Raw genomic sequence first — 16,577 nt, forward strand, 5'->3', positions numbered from 1 at the left:
GACAATTTGAAGACATGATTTGAAGGTGGCAACACTGTTGGATTTCTCAACATTAACGCTGAAACCATCACACCCGAAATCGAATTGTAGCTGCATTGCTTGATCAATTGAAACCATGTTTTTCGGAACGGCCAAGTGAAATGTTATCCGTAATATAACTAACTATACAAGATCACGAATGACTCCGAAAATATCTACTTTTAATTAGCTTATAATATGCAAGTTTGTCGGTTAAATAAAGAGAAACGATTGAAATGAAGTAACAATTATGAAAAGGAAACCAAAGTTGTCACCGGGTCTGGCGACCAAAACTAATTATCAATATTGCTAATGCATAGCATATGGACTGCTCAGCGGCAAGTTCTTGATTTTGTAGGGATGAGGAACCAATCTATACACGGATTAATATCATATCCCATTTTCCGAACGATCCCCAATCCAGGCGGTGGTGATCCATTAGTCACAGTCCAGTGAATCCAGTAGTCCAGCGATCCAGCTTTTTCGAATATCCGTAACTTTTAGTAACCAACTAGGCCTATATTATCTATTCATTTATACTTGACGCTTGCCGGCTGGGCGATTCTTCGAAAAACAATTATCTGAGCTTCGTGACGACTAATGATTTTTTTTTCTTCACCTCAGTAATCATGGAACATGTATATCCATATTAACGAAATAGTATTTTGTGTGATTAATTACCTGCATAAATAGCGGCAATTTATGACCGGAGATAGTATACACTGCTGGTGGATAATCTTGTGCACGTGATGTTTTGATGTAGACTGTTTCGAGTAGACATACCTACACAGTATTGAACGCAAATGTCGGATTGATTCATGTATAACATGCTGCATAGGATAGTTCGTACCGGACTTAAGCGCTCGATTTTCAGACAAAAACACCAGATGGACATTTTGGACCGACACGTAGAGGTGGTCACCACGAGACCAGTTACAAAAGAAGATGGCCTGAGGGTTGCACAGTGGACCAAAGATTTTGGTTGGATACTGGCAGATGAACGTCTCCTCAAGGTAAGGTTGACCGAGGAAAGGTCATGATCAATGATATAATAGGATCCCGCGGATAGGACTTGGTCATTTAAAGCCCCTCAGATATAGTCATATTACTGGATTATTGGTAAGAGAGACCATGCCTTTTGTGTCGAAGACGCTTTTTCTCTCGTTAACACATTAACGTGGTCGTATATGATATACTAGTAGATTCCTGTCACGCTTGCATTTCAGGAGACTGACCTCAAAAACGAGACGATACCTATATGTATTTTGCCAATGCTTCTTTTCCGAAAACAAATCCACTACTTTTTTCAGGCATTTTCTAAAGTTTATGGGGGTATTGCAGCTGAATACAAGGGAGATCTCATAGGTAGTGTATGGCTGAATCCATCTGACTTTAGGTTGTTATGCAATGTAAGGGTCATTCCTTTACCCAATATAGTTCTCTCAACGTCCTTATTGGCTCGTCCTCCTCAGTCACATGTAAAATATAGAACTACCGATATTTCTAAATGTCTGTCAATTTTGAAAGGTAGCTTTCCGAAAAGATTTGAATGACGTTATAGATAATTTTGATGCACATTTTAAGTTCGAAGTCATCGTTAGCTGAAACGAAACAGTTATCTCAAGGAACGTATTCCAGCCAAACGAATGCAAAGTATACTGTAAAAGATTCTTTTTCTGTGCAGGTTGATCCTACTTTGCACGTTCCTGCTCTTAATGCAAAAAAACTTAACGGTTCCACCAGCCATCTTTTATTCTTCGTTTTCCAGGCTATGTTTGTATGGCTTTTCTCAATGCTGACCTCGGAATTTGCCCATATGTGGTGGTGAAAGAGGAATGGCGTTCGAAAGGCGTGGGTAAACTACTCATGGGCAAGGCAACAGACGCAATGGGCTCAAGAGCCATCATGATAAACTCGATTGAAGAGGCGCATACCTTTTATAAACAAATTGGCTTCAGTCACAGAAAGGGTATGTGGCATGTTTATCAGAGAGGTGTTACAGGTTTCTGTGAGTCTTTTGCAAAACCGGAAAAATCATTCGTAAAATCTGGCGACATATCTATTGAAGACTTTGCTGCTTTCGAAGAAAGGAAAGTTCTTGGTTTGTCAGAGCGAAAGAATATCATCAGTGAAATGTCAAAATTTGGTAACCGTTATGCTGTTTTGTGTGATGGAAGTATCACTGGCGTCCTTCTTGGTCACAGTGCTCCACTTAAGGACGAGACGTTTTGGTGCATTGATGTACTAATTGCCAATGATGTTGAAACTGCTGTCGGTCTGGTTGAGTTTGCCGTGAAGGATGCCCAGAGTGAGTGCACAACATTGCATTTATGCCTCCCTGAGCTACACGGTGATGCTAGAAGATTAATTGAGAGATTAAAGCTTCGATATCACTCGTCCGGACCCGTCCTTTTCAATAAGGACTTAGATATATGTCATCTTGATTTGGACTGTGTCTATGCCATTACACCACTTATGTAATCAAATCCAAATTTGAACAAATACCGTAGCCTTGTGGACATATTAGTAACCTGTATTATTTGTGCTTCCACCAGCACCATGATTTGTATTCACATAATCTGCATTTATTCATTTTTCAAGAAATTTGAATGTAATTTACATGTCGAATAAAGATGTTTATATATATATACAAGTACATCTGAGTCATTAAAAATTGTTGACATGGTTCACCGACTATAACTTCATGTACGCCCTGAAGTACTCCGCAAACGAGCGATGTTTGTCTAGCGACCTATGAAGAAGCCATGACAACCTGAAGGTTAACCAGGCGTAGCGGCTTTCTAATCACGATGGTCATGATGTCATGGCTACTTCGCAGAAAATAACGATAGAAGAGACAAGACCACAATTGATTTTTTAAGCCTTTTAGCAGTTGAATTGTTAATGTTTGACCGCGACGCATCAAATACTGCGTGGGGTTGTGAATCTGAAATTTAGATTATGTTATTCCGGACAGTCGGGCAAGTAAATGGTGAAAAATAAACAGGTAGTTGACCACGGAAATTTGTTGATAATCGACAAATTAGACAGACTTTGATATTTCCACTCTTTTCAGCCAACTGGCAGAAAAAACTCATAACACGCCCCCTATTACCCAATGAGCAAACTTCGAAATTAATTTTTTCATCAAATAATTTCTTTATATCTGTAGACTTGCCACAACAAATATTTTTTCAATACCTCTCCAAATATGTACTTGAGAGTTAAAAACATGCACTCGTCTAATTGATAGGCCTCGACCCTCCAACCTATATGAATATTCATTAGTGGTCTTTTCTCAGAAATCGCCCGTTTACGGAGCACTTTTATCAGTACAGAAAGAACGCTTAATCTGATTTTGATAATGTTCGATTTATTTTAGATATCTCTTACAAAGTATCTTACATCTCTTTAGGTTAGTGATCCATTTGTCAGTGGCCTGATACAGTGAACCCTATGGACAGAAGTTGCATGAGAAAAATCTTAACAATAAATTGTTGGCCAAAGTAAACGGCAGCCTACATGCTTGATACACTATTTACAAACAACCACGACCGTTTCATGAAAGTATTATGTACAAACACGGTGCATTACATTCCTATGCGATCGGGCATCAGTGGGACAGTATGAATAACAAACAACTTAAAGATGGACTGACTATATAATATTTTAGAAGTAACCATACTATCCGATAGTGCTCACCCACATTAGAATGCTTACTAATTTTTAATTTTAATTGAAGATATTTTCACGCTTAAAGGCCATAACTCCAGGTTTTTTGCCATTTTCTGCTGTAAGACGATTTCAAAAGTGTACCTAACACTTTATACAATACAGAAAACCAAATGCAATTAGCTCCATCCATTTTGAAGATTATGCCAATAATGTGTTTGACAACTTGATTACCTAATCAGGCTAGCAACCAAGGAGGATACCGCGGTGACGTCATATCACGTGATCACGACCCATATTACTGATCGCTATGGCCAATCAGAATCAGTCTACTGACAGCACCAGCGCTGAACACATCTCCACGTCTCACTGTCTGGTGCGCTCCTGTACACAAAAACACCAATAGACATGAAATATTGCAATACCTAGTATGGATTCTTCCGGTGAAAAATAAAATTTACAGAGCAGATTAACTTCCACAAATAAAAAAGACGTTTGGCGTGGCCAAACTGCGGAAATAATGTCTCCGCTAAAATACACTACGAAATACACTAGGCAATGCACTACGCGATACACGGTAGAGATGCAGTTGAGTTTGTTATTGCTTTGACTTAGAAGCCCGCCCATATCATGATATATTCATGTATTCATGAAGTATGAACTCATTTCTGTGTCATACAACTCTAAGAACAGTCAATTTCTCCTTAAATCATCACCGAAACGGCGATATCCGCAGGAAGATTTCGTTCTAGTGTCCGAAAATGCATGATCTTATAGGGGCGCTAACTCGACAAATAGAGGGGATCTATGGGGATCTATGCGTGTTTTAGGTCCTGCAGGTCTCGAACTTGTAAAATCTGTAAACATGCCTCCAAATCCATTCTGATAATGAAGAGATTGCCCCATATCTTGGAGACTGTTTTGAAACCATCGCTAATTTTGGAAGATCGGTGCCCGGCTATTTGGTTCTAAAAACCCTATTTTCCCCCATCAAAACAGCACTTTTCATTATTTAAATGATAACTTATTGTCTGAAGACTTATTTCATAGCAGAAAAGTACTAATAACTCTGATTTGATGCGAAAAATCTAACTTTATTTGATGACTTGATTTTCCCTTGGCCGTGGATCGAGTTTGTTTACAATATGCAGCGCCATCTTGGAAAAGCCGTGACGTCACCGCGGTATCCTCCTTGGCTAGCAACTGGCTTGCTAGAGCAAGGCGGCGGGTTTAGCAAAAGTTGTGATGTAGATCAGGCTATCTGTACATGTCATGCAATCATAAAAGCAGGAGGGCCTTAATTAATTATGCACACCTGGAAGTAATGTGTTTCATTCACTATGGTGTATTGTGTGGCTCCGAATTGTGTCAAGGATAGCACAAAGAACAATCGAATGACGGATGGGACCCATTTTCATGAATTTCCAAAGCCAGTTGAACGAGAGAGGAGGAAGCTGTGGATTCGGAAGTGCAAACGTTTGGAGTGTTGGAAGCCTGGGCCTTCGGCCAAACTTTGCAGTGATCACTTTATCGATACGGATTATCACATGAAGCCGGATATCTGCATCCAACTGAATATTAAATGCCACTTGTTAAAAACAGCTGTTCCATCTGTAAACAAAACTTGCCATTTTCTGTTGCCTGCACGTTCAGGGCGTTCATCCTCCACTTCCTTATCACTTTCGTCCGAATGATCACTCTCATTATGATCTAGTGATATCAATGGCTCGAACATGTACGGCTCAACGTTTAAATATCCTTCTGTATCGACCAAAACATCCTCAAATTCACTGCTCTCACTCTCTGAACTGTATGCGGAAGCCATCTTGCTTTGTTCTGACTAGCCTGATCTACGTCATCAAAAAATCCCTAGCGGCCACATGTGGAACTAATCTAAAGTTGTGTGTGGTGGGAAATTCAAATAGTTTAAAATTGAAAATTGAAATAACTAAATAATGACTTTATTATTAGAATTTTTTAATGTCTGGGATCTTGTTTTTTTAACCCTCAACATATTTCATGAGCATCAAGCATGTTTTCAAACCTAGATATATGGCCTTTAAAGACGATATTCGCTTACAACCCTCGGACAATGACGTGAAACGTCTCCTCTTTGTCACCCGCCACTAATATACATATTGAGGACACATCACAAAAAATGGCAAATACCGCTTGTTCTGCAGTGCAACCTTTTGTTGTGTATTTCTATTAATATTTTAACTTAAAACTGTTAAAACTGTTTGTTCACCTTTCAATATAATAGTAAGTTACACTCACTCACAGATGCACCAAAATCAGACCTACGAGTATTACGTAGATGTTAATACAATACTGCATCATGATTGGCTTAATCTTGAAGACAACACTGGTCAAGCGGGATGAAGAGCTTCTGATTGGTCAAAATGTGACAGGGAGTATTGAAAGAAGCTTCTCGAAGAAGTGGTGAATAAACGGCAGGTATCTTCATGCATCGCAGCAGTGCTCTTGTTCCATCCGACAATTTGAAGACATGATTTGAAGTTGGCAACACTGTTGGATTTCTCAACATTAACGCTGAAACCATCACACCCGAAATCGAATTGCAGCTGCATTGCTTGATCAATTGAAACCATGTTTTTCGGAACGGTCAAGTGAAATGTTACCCGTAATATAACTATACAAGATCACGAATGACTCCGAAAAAATCTACATTTAATTAGCTTATAATATGCAAGTTTGTCGGTTAAATAAAGAGAAACGATTGAAATGAATTGACAATTATGAAAAGGAAACCAAATTTGTTACTTGGTCTGGTTACTAAAAACTAATTATCAATATTGCTAATGCATAGCCTGTGGACTGCTCAGCGAATTCTTGATTTTGTAGGGATGAGGAACAAATCTATACACAGATTAATATCATATCCCATTTTCCGAACGATCCCCAATCCAGGCGGTGGTGATCCATGAGTCAGAGTCCAGTGAATCCTGTAGTCCAGCGATCCAGCTTTTTCGAATACCCGTAACTGTCAGTAACTAACTAGGCTTATATGGTCTATTCATTTATACCTGACGCTTGCCGGCCGGGCGATTCTTCGATTTTTTTTTGGCCGGGTCTATTTGGCAAGCCGCTCGCCGAACAGGCATCTTTTTTTGTCCTGTTTGGAGAGCCGCTTGCCAAACAGCACTAAAAATCCACCCTGTTCGGCAAGCCGGGCTTGCCAAACAGGGCAAAAATACTACCCTCTTTGGCGAGCCGGAGAGGTTACAACATGTTGGCAAATCAGAGAGCAGTGACGTCATATTCGAATTTATATGCGCATATTTAACAATGGCCGACTTCCCGCTCTCGATTCAATTTCTGTTACTAAACTGGGGTTTTGGTCAATAATCCATGAAGAAGCATGTACATGTACATGACTGTATGGATTTACAAAAAAAGTCATAAACGTGATTTAACTGATAAGCATGTTAAATGCATTAGTGTGCATTTCTAAAGGCGTTTCACTGTAACACCAGTGTTGCTGACCGTGTTGCTACGAATGATAATGAGCTCCTGGATGATTGAATATGCATGAGTTCGGCTCTCCATCTAGGGCAGAAAAAAGGCGCTGTTTGGTAAGCCGGGCTTGCCAAATAGTCACTTCCTTTTTTTTATCTGAGCTTCGTGACGACTAATGATTTTTTTTCTTCACCTCAGTAATCATGGTATACCTATATTAACGAAATAGTTTTTTTGTATGATTGTGTGCGTTGAAGTATTGCATTGAATTTTGACATCTTCTGCTCTGCACTGTTTTCTTGGCTAATTTTGATCCATTGTTCAGAATCCCCGCCGTCATGCTTCTGCATGTAGCATCTTCATACACTACATTGTGACCGCTTTCGCCGAAGGGCTGGTCGCATCGATGACGGACATGAATTGAATAATTTCCTGCATAAATAGCGGCAATTTATGACCGGAGATATCATACACTGCTGCTGGATAATCTTGTGCACATGATGTTTTAATTTAGACTGTGTCGAGTAGACAGACCTTCACAGTATTGAACGCAAATGTCGGATTAATTCATGAATACATAGTGCATAGGATAGTTCGTACCGGACTTAAGCGCTCGATTTTCAGAAAAAAACACCAGATGGACATTTTGGACCAACACCTAGAAGCGGTCACCACAAGACCAGTGACCAAAGAAGATGGTCTGAGGGTTGCACAGTGGACCAAAGATTTTGATTGGTCACTGTCAGATGAAGTTCTCCTCAAGGTAAGGTTGACCGAGGAAATGTCATGATCAATGATATAATAGGACCCTGCGGATAGGACTTAGTCATTTAAAGCCCCTCGGATATAGTCATATTACTGGATTATTGGTAAGAGAGACCATGCTTTTGTGTCGAAGACGCTTTTGCTCTCGTTAACACATTAACGTGGTCGTATATGATATATTAGTAGATTCCTGTCACACTTGCATTTCAGGAAACTGACCTTAAAAACGAGACGAGATCTATATGTATTTTGCCAATGCTTCTTTTCCGAAAACAAATCCACTACATTTTTCAGGCATTTTCTAAAGTTTATGGGGGTATTGCAGCTGAATACAAGGGAGATCTCATAGGTAGTGTATGGCTGAATCCATCTGACTTTAGGTTGTTATGCAATGTAAGGGTCATTCCTTTACCCAATATAGTTCTCTCAACGTCCTTATTGGCTCGTCCTCCTCAGTCACATGTAAAATATAGAACTACCGATATTTCTAAATGTCTGTCAATTTTGAAAGGTAGCTTTCCGAAAAGATTTGAATGACGTTATAGATAATTTTGATGCACATTTTAAGTTCGAAGTCATCGTTAGCTGAAACGAAACAGTTATCTCAAGGAACGTATTCCAGCCAAACGAATGCAAAGTATACTGTAAAAGATTCTTTTTCTGTGCAGGTTGATCCTACTTTGCACGTTCCTGCTCTTAATGCAAAAAAACTTAACGGTTCCACCAGCCATCTTTTATTCTTCGTTTTCCAGGCTATGTTTGTATGGCTTTTCTCAATGCTGACCTCGGAATTTGCCCATATGTGGTGGTGAAAGAGGAATGGCGTTCGAAAGGCGTGGGTAAACTACTCATGGGCAAGGCAACAGACGCAATGGGCTCAAGAGCGATCATGATAGACTCGATTGAAGAGGCGCATACCTTTTATAAACAAATTGGCTTCAGTCACAGAAAGGGTATGTGGCATGTTTATCAGAGAGGTGTTACAGGTTTCTGTGAGTCTTCTGCAAAACCGGAAAAATCATTCGTAAAATCTGGCGACATATCTATTGAAGACTTTGCTGCTTTCGAAGAAAGGAAAGTTCTTGGTTTGTCAGAGCGAAAGAATATCATCAGTGAAATGTCAAAATTTGGTAACCGTTATGCTGTTTTGTGTGATGGAAGTATCACTGGCGTCCTTCTTGGTCACAGTGCTCCACTTAAGGACGAGACGTTTTGGTGCATTGATGTACTAATTGCCAATGATGTTGAAACTGCTGTCGGTCTGGTTGAGTTTGCCGTGAAGGATGCCCAGAATGAGTGCACAACATTGCTTTTATGCCTCCCTGAGCTACACGGTGATGCTAGAAGATTAATTGAGAGATTAAAGCTTCGATATCACTCGTCCGGACCCGTCCTTTTCAATAAGGACTTAGATATATGTCATCTTGATTTGGACTGTGTCTATGCCATTACACCACTTATGTAATCAAATCCAAATTTGAACCAATACCGTAACCCTGTGGACATAGTAGTGACCTGTATTATAATGTGCTTCCACCTGCACCATGATTTGTATTCACATAATCTGCATTCATTCATTTTTCAAGAAATTTGAATGTAATTTACATGTCGAATAAAGATGTCTATATATATACAAGTACATCTGAGTCATTAAAAATTGTTGACATGGTTCACCGACTATAACTTCATGTACGCCCTGAAGTACTCCGCAAACGAGCAATGTTTGTCTAGCGACCTATGAAGAAGCCATGACAACCTGAAGGTTAACCAGGCGTAGCGGCTTTCTAATCACGATGGTCATGATGTCATGGCTACTTCGCAGAAAATAACGACAGAAATCGCCCGTTAACGGAGCACTTTTATCAGTATAGAAAGAACGCTTAATCTAATTTTGATAATGTTCGATTTATTTTAGATATTTTACAAAGTATCTTACATCTCTTTATGTTAGTGACCCATTTGTCTGTGGCCTGATACAGTGAACCCTATGGACAGAAGTTGCATGAGAAAAGTCTTAACAATAAATGGTTGGCCAAAGTAAACGGCAGCCTACATGCTTGATACACTATTTACAAACAACCACGACCGTTTCATGAATGTATTATGTACAAACACAGTGCATTACATTCCTATGCGATCGGGCATCAGTGGGACAGTATGAATAACAAACAACTTAAAGATGGACTGACTATATAATATTTTAGAAGTAACCATAATATCCGATAGTGCTCACCCACATTAGAATGCTTACTAATTTTTAATTGTGAAGATATTTTCACGCTTAAAGACGATATTCGCTTACAATCATCGGACAATGACGTGAAACGTCTCCTCTTTGTCACCCGCCACTAATATACATATTGAGGACACATCACAAAAAATGGCAAATACCGCTTTTTCTGCAGTGCAACCTTTTGTTGTGTATTTCTATTAATATTAACTTAAAACTGTTAAAACTGTTTGTTCACCTTTCAATATAATAGTTAGTTACACTCACTCATAGATGCACCAAAATTAGACCTACGAGTATTACATAGGCTAGATGTTAATACAATACTGCATCGTGATTGGCTTAATCTTGAAGACAACACTGGTCAATCGGGATGAAGAGCTTCTGATTGGTCAAAATGTGACAGGGAGTCTTGAAAGAAGCTTCTCGAAGAAGTGGTGAATAAACGGCAGGTATCTTCATGCATCGCAGCAGTGCTCCTGTTCCATCCGACAATTCGAAGGATGATTTGAAGGTGGCAACACTGTAGGATTTCTCAACATTAACGCTGAAACCATCACACCCGAAATCGAATTGCAGCTGCATTGTTTGGTAAACCAGGTTGTTCGGAACGGTCAAGTGAAATTTTATCCATAATATCGCTATATATGCACAAGATGTGATGACGGAAAACACGAGTGACTGAAAATATCTACATGTAATAAGCTTATGCAAGTTTGTCGGTCCAATGACCAAGAGAAACAATTGAAATGAAGTGACAATTATGAAAAAGAAACCAAAATGTTGTCACCGGGTCTGGCGACTGTACCCATTTGAGAAGATATCAATTAAACATATTTAAAACTAATTATCAATGTTGCTAATGCATAGCCTATGGTGTGCACTATTGCTCTATAACGTTATAGCAGTCTGCATAATGTACTAAGAATTCACAAACCAAGTAAGAAATTATTTTGTCCTTTTAAGACTGACGACCAGTTTGGTTATAAACAAAATGATTTAAAAATCAAACGCATTGTTGACAAAAATAATAAAACTCAAATATTTAGTAGGAGCGAATTGCGTGGAATTTAAGACAGATGTCCTACTACATGTATCTGTTACTTTCTTGTTAAAAAATTATAATGACGTTGATTATTCGATTTTAAAAATGATGCAATTACTATTCTTCCAAAAGATTTTTAAAATGCCGTCAATCCTGAAAGTGTTAAACAGTTGAGCCGAACAACCTTGCCATGACTTTAAATCGAACACACCGCCACCATATTATTTACACTACGGTTGTGACGTAGGCAATCAGGAAATGACGCAATCGAGGCGTTCCATCTCTTCACAACCAGGCTTGACCTTAGATTTACTGCCCCGCCTCATCAAACTCTTACTGCGAGACAGTCGTGAATTATCATCCTGTTTGAACTTTTCCGTCCCGGGTAACTGTCCAAGGATCGCAAACGCGCTCACGCGTCTCTTACGCGAGACGGGCGGCTTGATCTCTGGCAAAAGGTTCATTTTTGCCTGTTCCCATAAATTTTGAAACGCTTCGATTATTCCGTCATCGTACTTCGCCGATGCCTCAACAAAATTGTCTTGCAGATCTTCGCGATCTAACCAGTCCAAGATGTCATCGGATGAAACCTCCCGATGATTCTCATCAACATCGGTTTTATTTGCCACAATTATACACGGAATGTCTTGGTAAGCTGTTCGCTGTTCCTTAATCTGTTCTCGTAGTTGCTGTACCTCGTTAAAAGAGACCATTGAGTCCATCGAAAACACTAAGACAAACGCGCTAGCTGTTGAAATAGAAAGTCTGCGCATTGCCGGGAAAGAGAAGTCACCAGCGGTATCTAGTATGTCGACCTTTATCATCATACCATTATAGTCATACTGCCGACAATAAAGATCTTCTACTGTCTGTTTATACTTGTCGGAGAATGTTCCGTGGAGAAATCGCAAGATGATTGAACTTTTCCCAGTTCCTCCTGAACCAAGAACCACAAGGCGATATCGCTGCTCATCTCCCTGCGGCTCCATAGTGATAGCGCATTCGCCTCAGCACACAGCGGAGACAAATTCACCACAATTACGGCGTGTAATTCGATAAGCACTGAACAAATCTTCAAGTCTTTCGCAAACAGGCACTCGGATCCAGTAATAGCCAAAGCGAAGATCACCAATGGAATCGGAGAGTATTTCCCTGCTGCTGTACGACCAAAGCGATTAATTAAGTTATTTGCAGAGATTCCTCGGCCGACTGGTTCCAATCTTGGCAAGCTCCCCCAGTAAGTAAGTGGATCGGTCAACGACAGGAGACAACCGCACTTGGATGTGACCAGAATATATTCTGGCAATCACGTTGATTATGTATGTACGTCTCTTAAATTATTCTCCTTTTTCTACGCCAAGCACGCTTTATTTCCACGAATCCACAGTATAAACACAATTTTATATCCACGGCAAATACTTGCCTTCCAGAGTGTGTTGCTTTTTTCGTTCGCTCGTGCTATTTCGTATAAATAGCTGCGTGCCTTTATTCAAATGCGTTCCTAAGGAGAGGCGATTTGTGGACGGTATGAGTTGTTGACCAGACAGCGAGAGGTTTATCTGAGAAATGACAACAAATGTAAACAATTTGATGAAATGTGCTGAGAATAATGATATGCTCAACACCTTGCGTTATGATAATATGCCACCACCGTTTTCATCCGGGTTGCGAATCAATTCAACGCTACAGCTCAGTTAGTTGAATCCCTAGGGATGTCTCGACTTGCATATGACTAACTGATAGTAGATATCTCTTCAAGTGATTGCTGTGTCTTATCTTGTCCTCTGGGTGACTATTGACACCACATATTGCAATCTTCCTGCGCCAGTTGACAATAGTTAATCAATCTGCAATAAACCACATTCCAACCTATCAGTTATCAGTAACATGGACAGAATAGTTTGCAGTAACGTATCTTACAATAATTATCGTTATAGATACTGCTACTTAGCGTAAACGTTAGTTAAATGTATCGGTAAAGGCACTGTGAGTGTCAATAAATGTGATGGAAATGGAACTCAGTTTGCATGGCAAGTACATTCACGTCGCGAGGGATTAAACTGTGGGTGTATTCCATTAGTTCTTTGAGCGCGTCACGTTGTAAATGACAATACCTTAACTCCTCTCATGCTCCATCGGAAATGAACGCTTTTAAGCGAACGGTTCGAACATCAGATCCGGCTGCGGAGTCTTCCGCCGAGGAGGCGTTCCAGGGGGCAGACAAAACAAAGGCTCGATGCGCAACGAACGAGCTAAGAGCAAGGCGCTCGAGTCCAGACGCCAGAAATACACTGACGCCAGCACTTCTTCTGAAACTTCCAGCGCCAATTTGACTGATTAGAAAGTGCCTTCTGATGACGTATGACATTGGCGTCGTCCACCCTCGCTTCCCGCGACGATACTGTATGAAAAGATAAGCGTTCTAATGACCTGTGATTTTTATCTATCAGCGGCTATTATCAATGACACTACACAGGGCTAAACGAATTGCTACGATTGAGGGTCTTCACTCGCCGCCAAGTAATCATCTCATATACCGCTATCTCCCCAAAGAAGCAGCAGAAGCTACGCCCACGCATCCACTGTCACTTTGATCTTGTCTAATACACAGATGCGATAATTCCTATGCCGGGTTATTTCGCAAAGCTAACGTTTATTTAACTAATTTACACGGAGACAATGCAGGTCTATAGATGTGCGGTCCGCGTCGATTTTTGTGAACCTGGTGACACTGATGTTGAAAATTACAATGTCAGGGCGAAGTCCCCGAGGCATAAGGCTATGGAGTCAATTCTTTTTGGCGTTGCTAAATTGGGTACAGTCATGTGTTGCTGCCGCTACCATCTGATGATAGGCAATGGTAACTAACGGTCCTTACCACTGATTACAGACACAGGAAAGTACACTAGCACCGGTCTTTGGATGCGATTAGTCTGCGGACTGTAATAACACCACGGCATAGATCAATGGACCACTCGTCAACTTAGTGCTTATTCCTTCGCCTTGTCCAATCTGACAAGTTTCTCGACAGACCAGAAGACATTAGTATTCTACGCAGAGGATGCAATGGCATGCAGCTTCTCAACAGCAGGCCTCTGGTCGTACGCTGTCTGAGCGCATAGCGAAAGAAATCCCTTCAAAGGTAGTGACATTCCCATTTGCCTCAGGGTAGAAAGAAGCTGCTTCGATAATATGATCAGTATGCGGGGAGGTTGTTTTTTCCTACGCGTTCTGCATCAGGTTGATTCAAATTAGACGGCCCTGTCACCTCGCTCTTTCAAGCAGAAAGTCGTGTTCACTTCTGATGTTTCCTGGGCAATCGTTCGGTCACCTTTGGTGTAAACAATGGATTCTTTCCGACAAGCTTTTGATGAGCTATACGTAGCTGGCAACGGACTCTGAATAGGCCGAGAACTCTCCCTGGATTTCTGCAACGATACAAGGCAGGAAAGAACATTAATCATGGGGAAATCATGGCGAAGCTGTATCTGAAAAAGCTGTTTTGTTCGCTTCTCGTTACCATTATCATCAGCCGTGAATCTGATAGCGGGAGGTCGTTATCGAAATCCGCGATCCATTTTAATGATGACGAGAACCAAGCGAATCACATTTTTATGAAATACGTGTATCAAATGAAATCAACCTCAATGATTAAAAACGAAGTGATTTCCCCCGACCTCTAGCTGGTCGTATACCGAACACAAAAAACCGAGTTGCGTCCACCACCCGAATGTCAGTTGGAGTCGCGTCTATAAGTCTGATATCAAAAATATATCCGAGTGTTGTACTGGAAATTAATCCAGATATACATTGACAGGAAATTGTATCAGATAAACTGACCACTTCTTTAGATTAAATCGGAGAAACGCGTGTTCGAATTGCATTTGACGTGTCAGTGACATTCAAGTGATGTTACAGAACAGATTGATTTCCGGCCAAATATCGCTTGACAGGGAACACTGCAGGCCCATTTGAATCCTTTAAGTTACATGAATGTCATACATGACTCTATGTTTGTCACACAGACATTCTCTTGGTCAGGGAAAGAATTCACCAAGACATGAAGTCAAAGCAAAAAGGCAATGATACGAAAAGAATTCGTTCAGTTTTTCAATATGCGTTTTTGATTTGTTGATAATGCTGACTAATCATGATGCTGGATATTTTCAAACGGACTTTCAAAATAAAAAATAAACTGCGCAATAGGTCTCATGTGACCCATCGATGATTAAAAAATACTTTACGCTGATATCTTTTTGTTAGCCCCCATCATCATACCATCATTTCTAACCCCCATCATCATACAAATGGTGGAATTAACTCTTCAGGGGACAAGATTATTAACTTTCGAACCGGATTCCCTGAAACTAAATTCAAACTTAGAACAAGATTCGCCAACTCATGTTGCTGCAGTCTGTCTGCATGCTGCGCAATGCGCCATCAAGTTTGCCGTGAACCATCGCGAAAGCCTGTTCCAGCAGAAAAAAAAATTTGCTAAAGAGACTAGTCTGACCTTTTCGAGTTGGACAACACAAACCGATTGTGCACTCGATGAGCTGCTATGACATTTCCCCGTCACATCGAAGCATATACTGTTCGTCAAACAAGATACAAAAAGGCCTTTGTTCTGCGACACCGATAAATGCGATGAAGCTAAAACTAGACAGTTTGGCCGGGTTCAAAATGCGATCCTTATATATTTCTGGCCCTGAAGATGTGTTGCCCATCGATATTGTCCTTGAAATATATCATTGTCGAGCTTGTTATTTTTCATGGATTGCAGTGCATTTCTGATGTCGTGTCTGTAGAAAGTTTTGTTTCTAATATACATGTATTTCAAGTCGTATGATGTACAGTTTACCCGAGTGGATCGGTACGAAAGCGAAAACAAAAGGTTCATTCTAAATCAAAACGTCATATTCAAAGCTCGACCTCGTACGTTTGCGAATGTATGTTGATCTCGCGGTTTATGATCGAGAAGTGATTTCTAACTGTTAGTAAGGTGCAAGTGACAAGCGTCACACGGTTGAGCGGACAGCGTGCGTCATATTTTTTTCCACACCGTGAATGGTGTTGACAAGAACTTTCTTTGCTCGAGGTCCATTCAAACACGGTAATGGCCCATTGTATATCCAGAGTCTTTCAAATATTTATTTGAAAGACTCTACTATATCACACTCTTACCTATGAACGGATGACCATTTTACGTTTTCATTCAAGTCGAGTTGAGAACATTTTCTGAGATGACATCTTCTTAGGGACAATAATACTAGTATTGAATTGTTCATCCTGCTTACATGTACATATAGCCGGCTTCGCTTGCCCTCCTAATGTTGACCATCATTTAATACATGTTTATTAGTACAC

General features: G+C 40.3%; 3 protein-coding genes across 3 annotated transcripts in view; 2 read left to right on the forward strand and 1 right to left on the reverse strand.

The window, feature by feature from the left end:
- The first annotated feature begins 580 nt into the window (after window positions 1-580).
- On the forward strand, window positions 581-2,674 carry LOC135492801 (uncharacterized). The gene is made up of 3 exons (XM_064779483.1): window positions 581-1,031; window positions 1,329-1,383; window positions 1,787-2,674. The coding sequence occupies exons 1-3, from the start codon at window positions 837-839 to the stop codon at window positions 2,497-2,499; spliced, it is 963 nt and encodes a 320-aa protein (XP_064635553.1). The 5' UTR covers window positions 581-836; the 3' UTR covers window positions 2,500-2,674.
- Window positions 2,675-7,659: 4,985 nt separating this feature from the next.
- Window positions 7,660-9,497, forward strand: LOC135492872 (uncharacterized). Its single transcript, XM_064779596.1, has 3 exons — window positions 7,660-7,933; window positions 8,230-8,284; window positions 8,688-9,497. The coding sequence occupies exons 1-3, from the start codon at window positions 7,808-7,810 to the stop codon at window positions 9,398-9,400; spliced, it is 894 nt and encodes a 297-aa protein (XP_064635666.1). The 5' UTR covers window positions 7,660-7,807; the 3' UTR covers window positions 9,401-9,497.
- A 333-nt stretch (window positions 9,498-9,830) lies between these two features.
- LOC135489506 (ras-related protein O-Krev-like) overlaps window positions 9,831-16,577 on the reverse strand; it is a 37,171-nt gene continuing 30,424 nt past the window's right edge. The window contains exon 2 of the mRNA XM_064774892.1: window positions 9,831-14,638. Within this exon, the coding sequence (XP_064630962.1) occupies window positions 11,462-12,199 (738 nt within the window). The 5' untranslated portion in view covers window positions 12,200-14,638 and the 3' untranslated portion in view covers window positions 9,831-11,461. The remainder of the gene's footprint in view (window positions 14,639-16,577) is intronic.

The sequence above is a fragment of the Lineus longissimus genome, chromosome 1 (assembly GCF_910592395.1).
Source record: "Lineus longissimus chromosome 1, tnLinLong1.2, whole genome shotgun sequence".
Lineage (NCBI taxonomy): Eukaryota > Metazoa > Nemertea > Pilidiophora > Heteronemertea > Lineidae > Lineus > Lineus longissimus.